The sequence below is a fragment of the Sinocyclocheilus grahami genome, unplaced genomic scaffold (genome assembly GCF_001515645.1).
Source record: "Sinocyclocheilus grahami isolate Dianchi unplaced genomic scaffold, SAMN03320097.WGS_v1.1 scaffold294.1, whole genome shotgun sequence".
Taxonomy (NCBI): Eukaryota; Metazoa; Chordata; class Actinopteri; order Cypriniformes; family Cyprinidae; genus Sinocyclocheilus; species Sinocyclocheilus grahami.
In genome coordinates this window covers 1,271,338-1,291,477 of record NW_015505473.1, presented here as the reverse complement: position 1 = coordinate 1,291,477, position 20,140 = coordinate 1,271,338, and the positions used below count along the sequence as shown (strand labels likewise).

General features: G+C 35.1%; 1 protein-coding gene across 1 annotated transcript in view; it reads right to left on the bottom strand.

The window, feature by feature from the left end:
* The window catches only part of LOC107600891 (E3 ubiquitin-protein ligase NEDD4-like), a 72,392-nt gene extending 53,567 nt beyond the window's left edge, over window positions 1-18,825 (bottom strand). The window contains exons 1-3 of the mRNA XM_016292868.1: window positions 18,650-18,825; window positions 8,623-8,696; window positions 992-1,073 (exon numbers count right to left, since the gene is read on the bottom strand). Coding sequence (XP_016148354.1) covers window positions 992-1,073; window positions 8,623-8,696; window positions 18,650-18,694 — 201 coding nt within the window. The 5' untranslated portion in view covers window positions 18,695-18,825. The remainder of the gene's footprint in view (window positions 1-991; window positions 1,074-8,622; window positions 8,697-18,649) is intronic.
* Between the last annotated feature and the right edge of the window lie 1,315 nt (window positions 18,826-20,140).

Below are 20,140 nucleotides of genomic sequence, written 5' to 3'. Positions count from 1 at the left end.
TATATATATATATATATATATACATATATACATATATATATATATACATATATATATACATATATACATATATACATATATATATACATACATTTTCTTTTTTTTCTTCCCAGAATATTTTTATGATATTGACACTATCAAAATCACTCTAATTTTTAAATGCTAATACATTTTCTAAAGAACAATATTAAACATGCATCAAAACTATTTTTCTGCCCCTAAAAACTTATTTTTTAATAATTATCTGTATGGCCTATAATATATTTGCATCAAAACAAAGCATGCACTTGGCTTCAAGATGGCCTATGAATGTCACATCAAGCCTCATTTAAATAGCTACTTTCTGGTGACTTCTTTCTGGCTACATTATCGTAAGTGACTTCTCTTCGGCTCGTTGTTTATTTCCTTGGGTGTGCATTCCAAGGACAAACAGATAAACAGGGAAGTATAATTTAGTATTCCATTACTGTCACTGTACATACACTCATTTCCTCCACAAGCACTTTGTAAGAGTCAATGTCATGAAACATGTCTGGGTCATGATTTACAGACTCAAGAGAAAGATATGATATAATTATGTTTTTAAAATAAAAAAAAAAGCTTATTTTAAAACCATAATGACTGGCATTGTTTCCATGCAAATAAAACACATTTTCTTCCCCAGTTCACACTACAATTGCAAATAAAATGTTCTCTCATTTTAAGTAGCCTGTATGCATTCAAAAGGTCCTGAATTTCTAAAATTGTTACAACTGTTCAGTCATATTATTCAAGGCCTGACATAACTATGAAAGCCCATGCAGTACTGCCACAGGTCTATGGAAGTACTCCTCCTAGTGGCAGTGGCTTTGACATCTTTAACAATCACCTGTTTATCTCATCACTTCATTACTTTGTGTGCTTTCAGTTCATTCAGTTTTCCTAAAATCTCTAAGAAACAAACTAAAACTTCAATGTCACAAACAAGTCACTGAGTGTGGATAACACTCACCTTTTTGATGGTTTTCGTTTGTACTAAGGCAAGTTCGCGGTTTTCATCAGCGACATACAGGGAGAGTTTGACGTATGGATCACTAATAGGAAATAAAGAGACAAAATACAAAGAGCATTTTGAATAAAGAGATCAAATGAACATTAAAAGTGTATACAACCAAAAACTACAAAAGATCAAATGCATTTATTAAACAGTGAATTCATATTTTTTTACAATACTGATATGATAGATCACTTATTTTTCATCTTGTATTATAAAATTGACCTTTGGCTGGTCAGGCAATTAAATAGTGAAGTAATAAAACTGTCACATCTTGGCAATGGAAAAATAATTCTGACTAAGAGATAAGCTACAATGATAACCACTGATTCACAAACAAACACACACACACACACATAATAACACCTAGGGTGGTATATTTTAATCCTGATTTCATATTGTGTGGGATTATTTTATTGCAGTTAAAAAAAAATTCTGATTTTGTCTAACATAAGTATGAAATATGGTATTTCTGTACAAACATTAAAAGGAAGATAATCAGATTACATATGCAAAAACAAACTTGACTAAGAGCAAAGGTCTGGGTGAGGAAAGTTGAAAAAGTGGTCAGGAAATGGGAGGGAGACAAAGAAAGGAAGCCATTTAAAAATTAAGGATTAGCACAGCAGAACTCATTAGTTTACCAAACAGGAACAATTAAACACACAGTATGAGTGACTAAATCGAACATTAGGTCAGATGCACAGGAAAAGTTGTGTAAGAATCTTACAAGATATGAATCTTACAGGATATGACTGACGGTCGTAGTAAAAAAAAAATTGCAATAAACCTCAAACTGTATAAAGTTCTATACAGTAAATGTGCTTCATTTAATAATTTATGAAACTTAAGATAAACACAGGACTGAATAAATGACATTATGAGAGAAAAAATGAATTTTGTCCAGATTACTTAATCACCACAGACAAAACATTCTTTTCAGAACTTATCCAATTATGGTTCCATCTCAATCAGCTCCCTATCTTGTGAATCAGTATACTGTGTACACGAATCAAGTCACTGGTAAGTGCCCTGGCTCACTGCATATTGGGACAGTGACCACTCAATTTCCGGTGACATGATTACGTACAACGTCAACGGACAACATAGTAAAACGTCACCACTGCAATTAAATGGTTAGTTCACCCAAAAATGAAAATTCTGTCATTAATTACTCACCCTCATGTCGTTATCAACGTAATCAGCGTTGTTTACGTTTAGCATGCGCGCACTGCCTACTGAATGTAAACAACGCTGATTACGTTGACGGTAACTCGGGGAGAAGAATTGTTGAATAAATTATGTTATTATTGTTTTCTTTGCACAAAAAAAGTATTCTCGCAGCTTTGTAATGAACGAAGGTCTTACGGGTTTGGATTTTCTTTTTTGGGTGAACTAACCCTTTAATAAACAACATGAGGGACCGATCACTTTTTGATATTTTTTATTCTCTTTAAACACATCTGTTCTGTAACATGTTCTTACAAAATTTTAGCTGATTATTAATTATAAAATGTTAACTAGATGTGTTCATTACCTGTCTAGCGGTGTTTATGCTGAAATATCCTTAAAAAAAACGTTTGTCTTTTCAAATCTTCTATCGTGTGTCTTTTTTTTTTATCGAGTTGGTTCCTGTAGTTTATGTTTTGCGCTTCAGAAATGTGATGTTATTTCCGGTAAGCGAACATAGTGAGCACAGCTCCCTAGAATTTGCAGTGCATTGTGGGCTTTTTCAGGGAGCAAACGTTCCAGTGCACTGGAAGGATTTCGCACTTGAGACAGCCCTTAAAATGGCAGATTCCCTGATCAGTGCCCTGACTACTGAACAAGGGAGCTGACTGAGACGCACTCTATGTTTCCATATGAAATTTCACACCTGAAACCTTAAAGAGATTACATTGACAAGATGTGAAGACTTTCACAACAACAAACACAAAGTTCAAGTCATGGTCCTTTTAAGAACTCAACGGAATTTTACTGAATTTACAGAAAACTTCAAAAGAAAAAGTAAAAACGGCAAGCCATGTTGCTAGGAACTGCTGATTTGACTGAATCCCAGGTGGTTTACTCTCCGTAAGGGTCTAGTCGGTGTTTTCATGCTGGTTTATAATACTAACTGACACCTTTCCCCTACATCGACTACAGCATGGTCTCACATATACAGATAACAAGATCTATACGTTTTTGTTCATGCTAGGGGGAAAACACGTGAAAGTATGGTCGAATCCCAATTTCCAGTCTCAAACTGTCGTTACCTATTAAATTATGTAGTTTGGAAACAATCTCATGATATCATAGCAACCCAATATTGACACTTTAGCTGATTTGTTACTTAAAACCCTGTAATTTAGCATCACCAGCAGTATGCACTTTATGTTTAATTTGTGGAAATATGCAAATGAAGTTTTAGCCTGAAAGTCAAGCTCAGCATTTTTTATTCACTGGCTTCTGGAACAGTTCTTTTGCTCCCTTTCTTTTTCTTTAGTCTGTTGTGCATCTGAAAACGGCCTTCTCTGGTTTTTAATTGCAGTGTCTGGATTTCCCGTCGCCTCTAATTGAATGTTTATACAAGGATTCGGCTTTCTTGATTAGGATAAAACAATATACCCCTTTTGAGACTGGATGCTCTCGCTTTTGTAAACATATTACGCATGTTGACCAGATGGATATTCTCCGTCTATAAATGGAAATGTAATTTCCAGGAGACGATCAAAAAAAGTGATGAGTGACGCATTTATGTGTGCAGATGTAAAAGTAAAGTGTATGAATCTAAAAACGTAGAAAACAACTGACAAAAATGGCTAAATCGTTCTGAGAATAGCCTGGAGACAGAGGCAAGAGTCAGAAAAATCTGTCTGCTTTGGAATTTCTTGGATCTTTGATTCTCTTGGCCAGCCCTAGAGAAACCCCAGACGCCCAAATCACTGTCCCATTTTCTCGTGTTAAAGGCCACGGAGCCGCTCAGGTGTCATAGGGACACTATCAGTGCACACCGTTACCATAGAGATGGGCGACTTTGTCACAGGGGACTTGGCTCGGTACTTGATTGTGTGCAAAAATGAACCTCTGAAATGAGAGGGGAACAGAGGAAATTACAAATCAAAAGGGGGACTCTGAGACAGAGAACACTCTCAACTCACTGATCTCAGCTGATTCGAGTAAACTAAAGGTGAACAGGATTATCGACTGCATGTGCAAAAACTGCAGCTTCATTGACATTTTTCAAGGACTTTTAAGGCTGATAGCAATCTGCTGTCAAATGACAACACGAGGTTTAAGAACACTTGGATAACAACAAAAATGAACAAAAACTAAAATATTACTGAAACAAATATATAGATAAAAGAATGCAAAGCCAAAAAATATATAGATAAAAGAATGCAAAGCCAAAAACAGACTGACAGACTATGTTTATTTGCTACCAAAAAATCTATTTTGTTCAGATTAGTGCAAGAAAAATAAAATTAAAATAAAAATAAAAATAAAATCCATACCAATTAAGTAAAAGCTGTGAAACACTTAATTTTAGCTCTTTACAATAAAATAAAATTAAAAAAAATTAATTGAGAAAAAAAAACAATACAATACAATACAATACAATAAAATACAATAAAATACAATAAAATACAATAAAATACAATAAAATACAATAAAATAAAATTAAATAAAATAAAATAGCTCTTTACTGTTAGCTCTTTACTGCCAAAAAATTTTAAAAATAGGAACAGGACTCACTTTTCTGCAGAACCTTCTGCCAAGAAAAATAACTCTTTACTGTTAGCTCTTTACTGCCAAAAAATTTTAAAAAATAGGAACAGGACTCACTTTTCTGCAGAACCTTCTGCCAAGACTAAATTAAAGCAATATTCTTCATATCACGTTTAAATCTGAAATAAACCGGATATCATGCTCCTTTCCATTCTATTATTTTTTCTTTAATAAGAGGTCAGCTTTTGCTATCATTTACAGAGGGGAGGCTCTCTGAGAGACTGATTTCAGCATAGCCAAAAACGTTCAGAAATTCTTGCGGATGTTAACAAATTTAAGGCTTTTAAACAAGGGGAATACATATATTCCTCTAAACTACAGTGATGTTGTGCTATGGGCATTTATTAAATAAAAAAATAATAAAATACAGATATAAATTTAAATACAAATAAAAGATAATTAATTGTTTTATAAGGTATATTTTGCTTTTCATTACATGAGTGGGTCATCTAGGTCAAAGGAGGTAGAAAATGAGGGAGATGTTCTGTGTGGAGCCTACAGATTGTGTCGATTCAAATCCTCCTCACTTTCTCCGTTCAAACATCTGTGATGGTGCCTTGTGGCATCCATTTGCTCAGCTGCATGTATTTTGCTTTAATTAGCACAGATGTAGCATGGTACTCATGAAGCAAACACACCAGACTCCGATACAGACTCGTGCCGTCAAGCAATCTGCCCATAGAGGAGATACCCATGGCATTAGAATGTGGCGAATAGGATGTTGGGATACACAAACACTCATGTTGACAGGTGAACTACTCTCCAGGACTCTGTGATTGGAGCAGACAAGTCTGATGGAGCCTACAGTAAATCAGCACAGTTAGAACAGAAGGAGCTGTGACGTCTACACCACAGGAGCAAGAGAGACAGAAAGAAAGAGAAAACTGAGAAAGCGAAATGAGTAAGACAAATACAAGCCATTCTATACATCACTTTCTTTCCCTGTTTGAATCAAAAACTGGTTTTGCAGCAAATGTGCTGTATAATGTTTTTTAATTTTTTTGACAGCGTAGGTTAATATGAGGAGACAGACCACTCACAGAAAATGAATCTGAGAAATCAATCCTCTATATGACAGAAAGGAAGTTCCTCTTTTCAGTAAGAATAACTTTTTTGATAGAGGCATGGCCTGTTTTATTTAATCTAGACGAGTCTTCACATTTGACTGTTACAAAACTATCCTAACTCTATGGCAGCAGCAAGAGTTTCCACAGCACAATGGTTACTATACACACATTATAAGAAAATAGCTGGAGAACAGCTGAAGATTTTAAAGAGATTGTTCTAATATCAAGTTACCACCAATTTGCTGTAGTACCAATTTTGACAACTAGCCAAGATTAACATTTGTAAGAGCCCTCGCTTTTGTATCCACTGGGACAGTAAACACCGATCACAACTTTGACATGAGAGGGGGGTTTGGTAAAGATTTTTTAGGAGGAAGGAAATTAAGGACACATTAAGAGATTATAAAATATATAAGAGAATAAGAGATTATAAAATATTTATATTTTAAATAAATGCTGTTCCTTTTAAAGGGGTCATATGATGTTGCTAAAAAGAACATTATTTTGTGTATTTAGTGTTTCATCGCGCCGCGTAAACATAAAACCATGTCTGCATTTGTGATCGGAGAAATTACAAACAACAAGCACTACTCTACACTGCCCAAAACTCATGTTTGAATCGTCAGTGGCAAACCCTTTAAATATGAAAACCTACTTACAGTCTGTGAGTCAGAACAGCCGGCATTGTAGTGTTACTCTAAGACTTTGCAACTTTACAGATCTTCTTTATTCACCAAGAGCTTGTAACACTTCAAAGAGAAAGGAAAAATTTTAATTGCATCATATGACCCCTTTAACATTCTATTCATCAAAGAATCTGGAAAATAATTAGAAATGTATAAATGTAAACATTAAACAGCACAACTAAATTAAATTACTAAAATAAATTGCTATAAAATATTTTAAAATATAAAACGAATGCAATATTTCACAAATATAATTTTTTTGCTGTATTTTTAATCAAATAAATGCAGCCTTGGCGAGCATAAGAGACTTCAAAAATATTTCGGGGATCGGCAAATAACCTCGAGATGGGAATCGAACTTGGGTCACCGTGAGCACAGTTGCGCTATATGTTGATGCACTAACCACAAGGCTACCTTTTTTGCTTTCTAATTTTCATAGCTACATGCATAGAATCCTTCCCAAATACACCATACAAAAAAAAGCTAATAATTGACTGACATTTTTTTGTCTTGGACTGAATGAGGTGACTAGCTGTGAGAGAAAAAAGGAAGGAAATACACTGGTCAGTTAAGCAGCAAAAACAAATATAAGTCCATTATGGGGAACAGCAGATAAGGCTGTATTTATCTGAGTGGTATAGTCATTACACATTACAGAGGGCCAAGACACCTCCACTTTGAAGTTGAAGTTCAACTCTTAGAGATTTGTGACTAGGTGTCAATTGTTAAGCCTTCTGAGAATTTAAGTGGTTTAGTATCAAAGGTTAATTTGATACCAAAGCTGCCTTGAGCCTCCTACAAGACACAAGTCTGAAGCTGAAATAAAAACAAAACCCAATTTATTTAGACATCTTAGCAGCATTTAAAGCTACATTTTTATGAGGTTCTGCAAGTGTATTACAATTGTATGGTATAAATATAACTTGCAAATGTCCAAAGTAGGGAAATATTAATAGCCGTAGTAAAGTGACACTGCATTTTGGACAGCTGTAAACATAAGTGGTTATCATTTTCTACCTTAACTCATGTTATTTATTAGCTAACTAATGGTGTCTGATAAATGACAGTCATGGACAAAATGACTTTTTGAATTACATTGCCAGGCATTTCCAGGGCCATAACTGTAAACTGTTTTAGCTGATGATTGCCTAATACATGCATGTATGAAAGTCCTTTTGTTGTAGTTCACTGTTTTTTGTTGTACAAACATTTTGTATTATATTACAAAACTTTTTTGAAATCTGCTTTTAGATACCTGAAGTACGTGACAAAAACGTGTTTTGAAGTGTGCATTTTACAAGACTGGACTTGTATTTCTAATTCAGAATTTAATGTTTAATTCAAAGTGTTACTTGCGGTTTCTTTACTAGCAATTTCTCAGTGAAAGATGTTTCAGAAATAAATATATATATATCTTTGGGATTTTGTAATTTTTTTTTGTAATAATTAGCACATATTTGAAATAATTTTAAATGAACTAATGATAAATTTATTAGTTTCGTTGTTTATGCTAACATATCAAAATTAGTATTAGAAATCAAGACATTTCATTGGTTGCAATTAATATTGACTGCTATAATTTGAGTAAAGGGTGAAACCCTAGTGCAAAGCTAGCATGAAATGCTGTGAATAGCCTATAAAATTACGTCAGCTTTATGCAATCTACTCTAACGCCCATCTGACATCAAACTTACACACATTTAATTGATACGACCAGAACTGACACTGCGAGTAATTTATGCACTCTCTGACCTCTGACTTTAGAACCTGAGAACTTCAAAGTTAAATAAATAGAACTTGCAATACTGCACAAATGAGATCAGCCAAGCATTTTCCCTTTGTGCTCCTTTCCTGGCAGACAGATCATTTGTTTGGATAAGTCTATTATCTAAATTGAGAGAAAGACTCACAGACTGCAGCTAGTTATTCAGGCACATAACTAAAGGAGGAAATACACACACACATCCAAGCGGTTCCAACATTTGCATTTGCTAATGAACGAGCGAACAGACTGAGCAGGTGGGATAGTTCACCGCTTCTCCGGACGCATCCTTTAGTTCTTCCTTACCTGGCACCGATGATGTCCTTCTTCGCCAGGTCAATGCCAGCAATGACCTTGACACGAAGAATACGAGATTCATTCTGCAAAACATGACACACACAGAAAAGACCATCATGAATAAATCAATACCTCGTACGAGTCTAGAAGACAGAAAAAACTGCCCCGTAGCCTAAATTTAAGCTGAGTCCAAGTTGTGAGAGCGTCCTAATTTCACCTCCAGGAGAAGATGAAAAAGGAGCATCTTAAAGAAATTAGAAGGAAGAGGCAGCCAAGAAAGCTTTTGTGTTTATTGATGGACACTAAGACGGAACGGTTTTAATGGTATAGCATCGGTGAGAAACAAATCCCTTTGGGAGCTATAAATCAAGGCCTTTAGATCAAGCACACCAGCGTATTGTCTTATGACTGAATAAGGTGGTCTAAAGTTCTCAGCTTGGCCTTCAAAAGCTCTCCAGCAATAGATAAGACCACCATTTCATGACTCCCACTCCCGCCCCCAACATCACCTCGGCCTGCTTTCAATAGCTATTCATCCCGCTCACGATCACACAATGAGCATCTTATTCGCCCTCACGGCTTTTAAAGCTCACCAGTCCAGAAATGACGCACTGTAGAGGGTAAGAAAGGCCCTCTTCTCCCGCTTTACCCACTTCTGCTCTCTGAAATTCCCCTTCTATTTATGTCTGACAGTTTGCATTACCACAAGACATGCATCTTTCGTGCAGCCGAGGCAAACAACAACAACAACCAGTGTGACGGTTTGTATTTATTGTGCCTGTCGTATATGACCTAATTATTACAGAACGAATACAATTTGGATGAGATGGGAGAAGCTGTTATATCCTGACAGGTACTTGGGTGTTACTGTCATCCCACCGCGTAGCTCAGACTGACAGATCTGTGCTTTTCATATAAAATGCAAACACAGGCTAGATGTCTTTGCAGAAAGCTACTATTTGGTATGAAGAAAATTCAATTTAATTTGTAAACCTTTTCTGAAGTTTTTCTTTGGGAAATATGATAAAGCTCATGTTATTTTAGTTTCTAAAAGCCATTTCAGTATCAGACGATTCATGGCAAAAAAAAAATAAAAATAGTAATAATAATAATTAAAAACATTTGTTTTTAGAAATTAATACTTTTATTCAGCAAAGGTGCATTAAAAATTGATAAAGACATTTATAATGTTACAAATTATATCTGTTTTAAATAACTGCTGTTCTTTGGCTCATGTCATTTCATTTTTTTAAAGCCATTTCAACAAAACGATTCATGGCAAAAATTTAAAAATAAAATAATTAATTTGAAAAATAATACTAGATGCATTACTGTTCAACAATTTGAGTTCAGTCAGTAAGATTTTTTTTAAGGAATAAATACTTTTATTCAGCAAAGATGCATTCAATTGATTGTGTCATTAAAGACATTTATAATATTACAAATGATATCCATTTTAAATAACTGCTGTTTATCTTTGGAACTTTCTATCCATCAAAGAATCCTGAAAAAAAAAAAAACCTGCATCAATGGCAGCACAACTGTTTTCAACATTGATAATATTAAGAAATGTTACTGGAGCAGCAAATCAGCATATCAGAATGATTTCTGAAGGGTCATGTGACGACCGGCATAACGATGCTGAAAATTCAGCTTTGCCATGACAGGAAAACGTAATCCAATTTTAAACTATAGGCTATACAAATAGAAAAGTTATTTAAACTGTAAAAATATATCAGAATATTACGATTTTAAAAGTATTTTTGATAAATGCAGTCTTGGTAAGAGCCTTCTTTCAAAAATACATATATAGAAAAAAAGTTACCAACCCCAAACTTTTAAAAGGTAGTGCACAACATATGGGAAAGCATTTCAGAATATTTTTACCTTTAGAATATCGTGCACTGATGAATCGTTCACAATAAGGCCTGGAACCAAACCAAACAGTTCCAGGTCTTCTGGTTTGCCTATAGGTCATCAAAGTCAGTTTTTACACTAACCACCTTGAGAATCTCACATCATTTTGAAATTTTCATAAAAGGACATTCCAGGACATTAAGGGAAATCAGTGACCAGTTGCACATGAAGAAGCTCTTCCCTCATTGCACACTAAAGACACTCCCTCATCCAGGTCCACAATGTTCAGTATCCATCCTCACCCTAAATCACATTATCACACCACCAGAATTTGTTGTAGTATCACAACACACCTTTAGAAAATAAACGGCCCAAGAAAGAACAGCACTAGCTTTCAACTCCAATCACTCCTATGAATTAACCATTATAGTTCATAGCCCAAGCACTAGTTCAGGATGACACAACAACTCTTCACAAGAGAAACACCAAAGAAGTTTCCCACATATGTGACCCTGGAGCACAAAAGCAGTCTTAAGTCGCTGGGGTATATTTGTAGCAATAGCCAAAAATACATTGTATGGGTCAACATTATTAATTTTACTTTTATGTCAAAAATCATTAGGATATTAAGTAAAGACCATGTTCCATGAAGATATTTTGTAAATTTCCTACCGTAAATATATCAAAACTTAATTTTTGATTAGTAATATGCATTGCTAAGAACTGGATTTGGACAACTTTAAAGGCGATTTTCTCAATATTTAGATTTTTTTTGCACCCTCAGATTCCAGATTTTCAAATAGTTGTATCTCAGCCAAATATTGTCCTATCCTAACAAACCATACATCAATAGAAAGCTTATTTATCCAGCGTTTTTATCCAGATGATGTACAAATCTCAATTTCAAAAAATTGACCCTTATGACTGGTTTTGTGGTCCAGGGTCACATATATGTATTTAAACAGAAATCACAGTGGCATTGACCACTAATTGAAACCAATAATTCATATCCTTTCTTGCAGGCCATTTTAGAAAGAATTGTAAATGCACATTTTCCTTTTGCATGCATTCAAACACACACTCTTTTGCCCCTTGTAATGAATTATAACGGAGCGAAAACCTCTTCCTCACATAATTCAATAACACAAAAAAAATCCTTACCCTTGAGACTCAACTCAAACTGAAGCTCTCAGATAATACTTGACATGGCGGTACACATTCCCGCTCGTAATTACGATTATTTCCCTGAATGTCCCACCATTCTCTAATTGAGGTTAAAAGATAAAACACTACAGAAGGGCAAGCAAGACCCACCTAGAACGCCTTCCGTTCTAACTCCATTCAATTGCCTACTTTACACACTCCAGACACTTCAGGAGATTAATTGGTCAGGCAGTGATTATTTCCCTGAATGTCCCACCATTCTCTAATTGAGGTTAAAAGATAAAACACTACAGAAGGGCAAGCAAGACCCACCTTCCGTTCTAACTCCATTCAATTGCCTACTTTACACACTCCAGACACTTCAGGAGATTAATTGGTCAGGCAGAGATGATGGCTGGGTTTGGTCCATTAGCGGAAATGATAACTCATTGGTATTGCTGATGAAGGCCAGGGCTGCAAGAGGGACTAGAAGAGGACACAAGAAACTACTAAAAAAGGAAAATGGCTGCAACACTTTATTCCAGTTACTGTGTCAAAAAAACCTAAACAAAACAAAAAGCATTTCTTTTGTAACATTATAAACGTCTTTAAAGTCACTTTTGATCACTTTAAGGCATCCTTAATAAAGATACTAATAAATAAAGATTTTTATCAATTTTTATCCAAAGCAACTTCTGTCCCCCTGGAGTAACATGACCTTAAAAGTCTTGCTCAAAAACAAGGCGGTTGATGGATCAGGATTTGAGCCTACAATCGTTTGGTTACCAGCTCAGATGTTTCACCACCAGGTTACGTCAGCCACAACAAACTCCAACGAAGAGTTGACTGTAACATCAGCAAAGAACCCATGCAATCAAAATAAAGTGGTATGTTTACTACGTCAACAAAACTGTACCGCCTCAATTCGTCAAGTCTATAAATAAGGAATGGCTTTGCTGCAACCCTATTTAACATATTTGAGTGATATAGTAATAAAGTCTCAGGGCTGCAGCTGATTTTATTTCGCGTTGACGTAAGATGGCAGGAAAGTATTTCTCAGGCTGTGGCTGTCAATCTGGATAATTAGGATTAAGATTCCACAAGCCTCTTAGAGAGCCGAAGCTCTGACTGGCTTCCTGTACACACCCAGCGATTAGTTCAATGACAGGTTTGGTATTTCCAAAGTCATATATCATCAGGTCTCAAGTGGGAAACCTTGGTCTGCTGGGGTCGTTCTAATGGGAGGACTGCAATACAATATCGTCTTAAATGCCATTTAAAACAACAGTAAAAAACATTAGAGCTAGACATAAAATGTTAACGGTTCACAGTCAAAATCGCTGCTTTTTTTAATCCATCATTCTAAGCATACGCAAATTTGTTAGAACACAGCAGAGTTAGTCTTTCTGACAGATTATGTATATTTTTGTAGTAAGTGTAAAATAGAGAACAGTAGACTTTGCACATCAATACCGGTGAGATCCAGTTTTCCGAACCAAAACTAATAAAACTCACTTTAGTAGTAAGGAATTTATTCATCTAGTTTACGAGTTTTAAAGAACTCTCTTTATGCTTTTAGGCTGCATATATTAGATCAACAAATACAGTAAAAGAGTAATGTTGTGAAAAGTGTATACTTTATCCCAGATTGCTCTATGGGATACGTAGGCAGGACCCAGAGCGCCCCTGACCTTCTGTAAGCATGTGGCTGCTATGTGCGGAATGCTTAATTATGGCCTATTGTTGAGTTCTACTTGGTAACTCAGTTGCTGTCTGAATTGCACACAGAATTCAGCACACTTTCTAATTCCAACGCCAAGACATTCCATGCCCTGAATTCCAAATTCAAAAAATTCAGCAAACACCATTAAATAAATGGCACATTCTGAAATATTAAACAACAAGCACTCTACTCTCGTGATTCTTTCCCCACTTAGAGTTAATGGACACAAATTGAAAAGCTTTTGCATCAAATACTTCAAATATAAATCCAAATGCTGACCTTGTAAAAGAGAATGTGCAATCCACACTGATTCAATAAGAGAGAGCATTGTTAAATTTAAATAACTAAAACATCTAAAACACTGAAAACACCTAATTTCTGGTAACTGGCTGCCATCAAAATAGAAATTACTGTTGAAGTGCACTATATGAGCATTTGCATAATGCCACTTGGGGATAAATAAAGTAGTACATCTATCAAAAGAGGAAACTGTTTTATATTTGACAGTGCTGGTAGATTTTGTGGCATCTGGCTGTGGTTTGATGGTTCCTAGGTTTTCTAATTCCATCTTGGGACCTCAGCACAGAAGCATGTCACACGGATTGAGAAAACATGATTCGGCTGCAACTACAGCTCATGTATTTTTAATGAAGATGATGTGACAGCATGTCGCTGTATCACATTCCACGCTCATGATGACGAGCGTGAGTGCGTAATCGAGTAAACGTTTGCGTGTCCTCCCTCAATGTAAACCAGATGCATTTTAGCACATTCACAGGCCAAATCATCAGATTATTGAACAATAAAAACTGTGAAAGTGCATCTAACCTAAGCCTTCACCTTAGGTTGGATGTATATTATTGTCAAAAAAAAAAAACTTTCTAGGGACCATTAAATCATAACATTATGATTTAAAGTTTTTTGGGGGTTTTTTTGACAATAATATACATCCAACCTAAGGTGAAGGCCTGCACATGAATAATAATGTTATTTGATGATCAACAAGCAGACCCAACTTACTATGGTAAATTAACATTGTTCATGTACTTTGTTTTTTTAAGTGGATACTCCCAGAAGATTAACAAGCAATGTATGCATTACACATTTAATATTCACACATTACACTGTACCTTAATTTTATACAAGACATGCTTTTGTGTTCAAAAACATCTATGGAGCCAAGATAGACCTCAAATTTAAAATTCCAAGACCAAATGTAACAATGTGGTTGATGTGAATGGAAACTAGTGAAAAGCAGCCAGGATGAAAAACTATTTGCACGGTACGTTCAAGATTCAGCAAGGAATCAAAACATTAATATTTCAAAAAATATATATTTTTTTTTTTTGCTTCCACAAAAATATTAAGTAGCACAACTGTTTTCAACATTGATAATAAGAAATGTTTCTTGAGCAGCAAATCAGCATATTAGAATGATTTCTGAAGGATCATGTGACACTGAAGACTGAAGTAATGATGCTGACAATTCAGCTTTACAGCAGGAATAAATTACATTTCAAAATTAAACTGTAATAACATTTCACAATATTACTGTTTTTAGTGTATTTCTGATCAAACAAACACATCCTTGTTAAGAGTAAGAGACTTCAAAAAAGACATTTTTAAAATCTTACCGAAACTTTGAACAGTAAGTGCATATATAAAATGTTGGTCAGCAATTAATTGTGCATGTCTAATCTATACAAGGCTATCCAATAAATCTGTAAGGTAGCTCAACAGAAATAAAACAAATGGGGATCCACAAGAGTTCTGTCAATAAAAGGTCTATCGGAATTGCCGGACTGTTCCTATGGGAGAGCTTGTCATTCCTGTGTACAGACAGTGTCTTGGGAACTGAGATCTATGGGAGCAGTAAAGCATGATCAAGCCCAGCAAAGAGACAGGAACTTAGGGAGCGAGTGATGGGATCCCACAGGACTGAGAAAATGTTGTGTGGTAAACAGACCCGCTGACAGGGCTGAGTCCCAGCCAACTTGACAGATTCTTGTCGCATACTAATGAAGCGATGCATGTCTTCTGTGTGTTGTGCGTGTCTGTCGTGCAATGATTTGGGATAACACACCAACATGATGGTTCTTTGGAGGGAAAATACTTGTGATGAATCAATAACTTGTTTTGACTATTGAGATTGCCAGTATAACCCTGTGTATAACAGTAATACCATTTCAATTCAACTACAACCAAAATTGCTCAAATAAACTAACACTTACGTGAAGTATCACTTCTGTTAAGGGCCAAACACACACCGTTTACATGTACCCAAATAATCAGTTTATAATGGGATTGACGGCTCAGTCGGACTAAAAAGCCTTCATGTAAACACCTCAATCGATCCAAATAAAATTGATTGGATTAAAAGGAATAGTGTAGACCTGAGATAATCCGATCAACAGGGTAAAAACAAAAACTGTTTTCTCAATTCAAAAATACCTTGTGCACATGCAGTACAGGGATGAGTATGTTTACAAATGTTTTACTTAAAAATGTGTGTATTATGTCTTACAACTTACAAAATGATCAGTGGAGGACACTGTATATTTACTAAATAAATAAATATTATATATATATATATATATATATATATATATATATATATATATACATATATATATATTTGTGCTGTCAAACGAATAATCGCGATTAATCGCATAGAAAATAAGTTTTTGTTTGCATAATATATGCGCGTGTTCTGTGAATATTTATTACGTATATATAAATACACACTCATACAGAATATATTTTGAAAATATTTACATGTCTATATTTATATTAATATAATTTATATTATAAATAAATATATTTAATATATAAACATAACATATTTTTCCGAAATATATACATGCATGTGTGTGTATTTATATATACATGATAAATATACACAGCACACGTACATATCTTATGTACTGTAAACAAAAACTTTTATTATTACTTTTATTAGCGATTAATCGCTTGACAGCATTTTTTTCACACTTTCTCACTTGGGAAGCCCTGGCATCAAAAAGTTTGAAAACCCTACTAATATACTTACTAACATAACAAAATAAGTAATATAAAGTGCTTATATATATATATATATATATATATATATATTTCATCATGGCAAAAATCGTATTTTTGCTCATGACAGCTCCGATTAGCTACATTATTGTGATGATTTTCTGTTTTGTTCTGAATACATGCAATTCATATGTAAATGAATATGTGAATCAAACATATAAACAATTCAGAAACAGAACTTCAGAATCTGAAATTGGATTGAATTCATTAAAACTGATGAAAATTGTGCATGTAAACACCAATTCTGCAGCAATTCTACAGTGACAGAGACTAAATATAATTAATTTTTAATTAGAGTTGGTGATTTCCTGTGACAAGCAACAGAAACCATTAGAGACACAACAAAGTTAAGCAGACCACAACACTATGCTTAAAAAAGTGACAATGTGCCGTCCGCCAAGGAACGTTACTACTAGAAAACAACAGCACAGCAACTTGCCAGCAGACATGGTTATTTCTCAAGTTGATGAAGTCAAAATGGCAAAACATCAGCCAATTTATTAATTTGTGACTAGAAAATATTACTTAAAGTAATGACATAACAGAAGTAGTGAAAGATCTTTTATTCTGTATTGGATGTATACAAAAAAGGAGGGTGGGGAATTGGTTCTAGCCATCAGCTTTTGATTAGATGGAGGCAGATCTGAATGCAAGCTTGTAGTCAATTGTATAAATTGACTTTTGTAAGAAATGAGTTTAAGTGGACTAGATGATTGAAGAAGACCTGCATACTTCACGAGAAAAAAAGTCTATTGTTTCACAGGAAGATCCATTTATGACATTTTACAATTAGCTGCCATATGCATGGATGAACCGCTCACAATTGGATCTATAACATCCATTTAGAAAATGGATAGGGTGAATTTTCACTTTAATCAAATCAAGTTTACTGAGTGAATCAAGGGATGTTCAGTCTTTCTCCTGCTGTTTAACATCCAAACACGAACATACTTTGATCATCCGCCGTTTAACCTGCTAATGAACATCTAGCTAGTAACATTCCTCTCTTTGTTTACATTAAACATATCAAGACCTTAGTAAAACTTTTTAAAATTATTAATTAACTTTACTCTTAGGTTACAGCTTCAGGGTTTGGACTGCAAGTTCTTCAGTACTTTTCCACCTAAGAACCTGGTATGCTATATACGTGCTAGATCGCATATCATTCTAGAAATTGCTGACTGGCAACTTTCATGTGATACAGACTTAAATAGGTACCTGTCAACTTGTATAGACAGTAATACACGACTCAGATCTCTCCTTTGGACTCAAATATCAAAACCTAGCCTACATTAAAAAAAAATAACTTCACTGATATTTACACCCATGAACACGTGGCCTTGAACTACATCACCATTAGCATTAAAAACTAAAAGACAGATCTAGTACGCCACGAAGAGAAGCAGTAATGACTAAAAAAAGGCATTAACAGGGATCCGAATGAATCATAGGTGAACACCTGCTTCCTAAGGCGGTCAAGAAAGTTGACCTGAATTTTCTGGGGTTACACCGGGGCCCTTTTATGACAAACAACATGGTGTTGTGGTTACTACAAAATCTGTTGTAACATTATTAGAAACAACGTAACACTGGTTTCAGCTAGTAACTACAGATAAATCTTGATTATGATCCATTCATCTTTGGCCCACATGGTTTCTTCAAGGCAGTGTTTTGAAAACTATATGTGGTGCTACCAATAACACTGTATTACTAATACAGAATAAAAAATTTAAAAAACACCCATCATTTAGTCATTTATACCGTCAGTGTCAATAATAACAACATCCAAAAGCATATCAATTATGGTACAGCATAAATCAAACCCAGAAATCTTGACATGTCAACCTGATATGTGACAAGTGAGCTGTCAATCATAAAACTCAAAACAGTATGCATTAAATGCCTTAAATCAAGAATAGCATTTTGTGTTCGTAGGGAAATGTTAGGATTTGATGATTCCTTTACATTCCTAACACTAGATATCTAATTGAATTCTATGGAAATGTGGGAAGCACAAAATGATGGCCAGTATTGGCTTTTAAATACTTGACTAACCTTCCTATTCATAGTTCTAGTACTAAAATAATTCTCTTAGGTCTAATCAAATTGATCCTGATAATTTGTCACAATGGAACTGAAAACTGAAATCAGGTTATGAAAAACAATAAACCTACAATATTAATATAGTGGGAGGCATTCACTGTCTTAAAGATGGTATAGTTGAGCAGTACTTACTTCATCCTCTGAGAGTCCGTAAATGGGTTCAAAATTCGTAGCCATAAAGCCAAAGGGCAATTTAATACAAACATGCACAAAAACACACACACGCTCGTGTGAAAGCTGGAACAATAGCAAAGTGTGTCCTCCTCCAACCTCCTGTGACTGCAAGTTGATCCAAAGCAACGAAGTCTGAGTCCAAAAACGACAGCATAAATCAAACCCAGAAATCTTGACATGTCAACCTGATATGTGACAAGTGAGCTGTCAATCATAAAACTCAAAACAGTATGCATTAAATGCCTTAAATCAAGAATAGCATTTTGTGTTCGTAGGGAAATGTTAGGATTTGATGATTCCTTTACATTCCTAACACTAGATATCTAATTGAATTCTATGGAAATGTGGGAAGCACAAAATGATGGCCAGTATTGGCTTTTAAATACTTGACTAACCTTCATATTCATAGTTCTAGTACTAAAATAATTCTCTTAGGTCTAATCAAATTGATCCTGATAATTTGTCACAATGGAACTGAAAACTGAAATCAGGTTATGAAAAACAATAAACCTACAATATTAATATAGTGGGAGGCATTCACTGTCTTAAAGATGGTATAGTTTAGCAGTACTTACTTCATCCTCTGAGAGTCCGTAAATGGGTTCAAAATTCGTAGCCATAAAGCCAAAGGGCAATTTAATACAAACATGCACAAAAACACACACACGCTCGTGTGAAAGCTGGAACAATAGCAAAGTGTGTCCTCCTCCAACCTCCTGTGACTGCAAGTTGATCCAAAGCAACGAAGTCTGAGTCCAAAAACGATTATCCTTTTAAACCATATCGTGACAGAAGATGTACGTCCACCGTTTAAATCTCATTTAACGGCTGAAATTCGGTGGATACACGCTTAATTTTCCCAACAATATGATTTGCCTTCGTCAAGTGCAAACGCGAGTCATTCACTTCCTCTCAGGATCCGAAACACTCCCCGCTGAAATGAGTGACAACTTATCGCGCCAATCACAGCGTTTTCCGAAACTGCGGGAGGACAGACTATCCAATCCGTGTTGATTGAGGGCGGGGCAACGTTGTTGCACTTTTGTGGAGTAATCAGGGATGGGTAGTTTCCTAGATCCCAATATCGGATCCATAAGAACTTGACGTTTTATTATATTGCATACATGTCTATGGGTCTGTATGCATATATTGTGTTAATTAACACTTAGTTTATTTAAAAACCCAGTTATAAGCTGTTTGAGTCTTGCAGCTAGTGACAGGACTCCTGTAGCAGTGCTCTAGCACCCTCTACAGTTAAAAGAGCGACACTGCCAACATGTGCCAATTTATGATTAACACCCAACACTGGGCAAAGTCCAACCGTAATGCATCATGATTCATCGTGCATGTGAAATAGCCTAGAGGAACGGAACTAAAATATGTTTTCTGCTGGTGTTTTACTGCTCTTGGCTTTTCTACATTGAAGTGATGTTCAACAACCTGAAAATG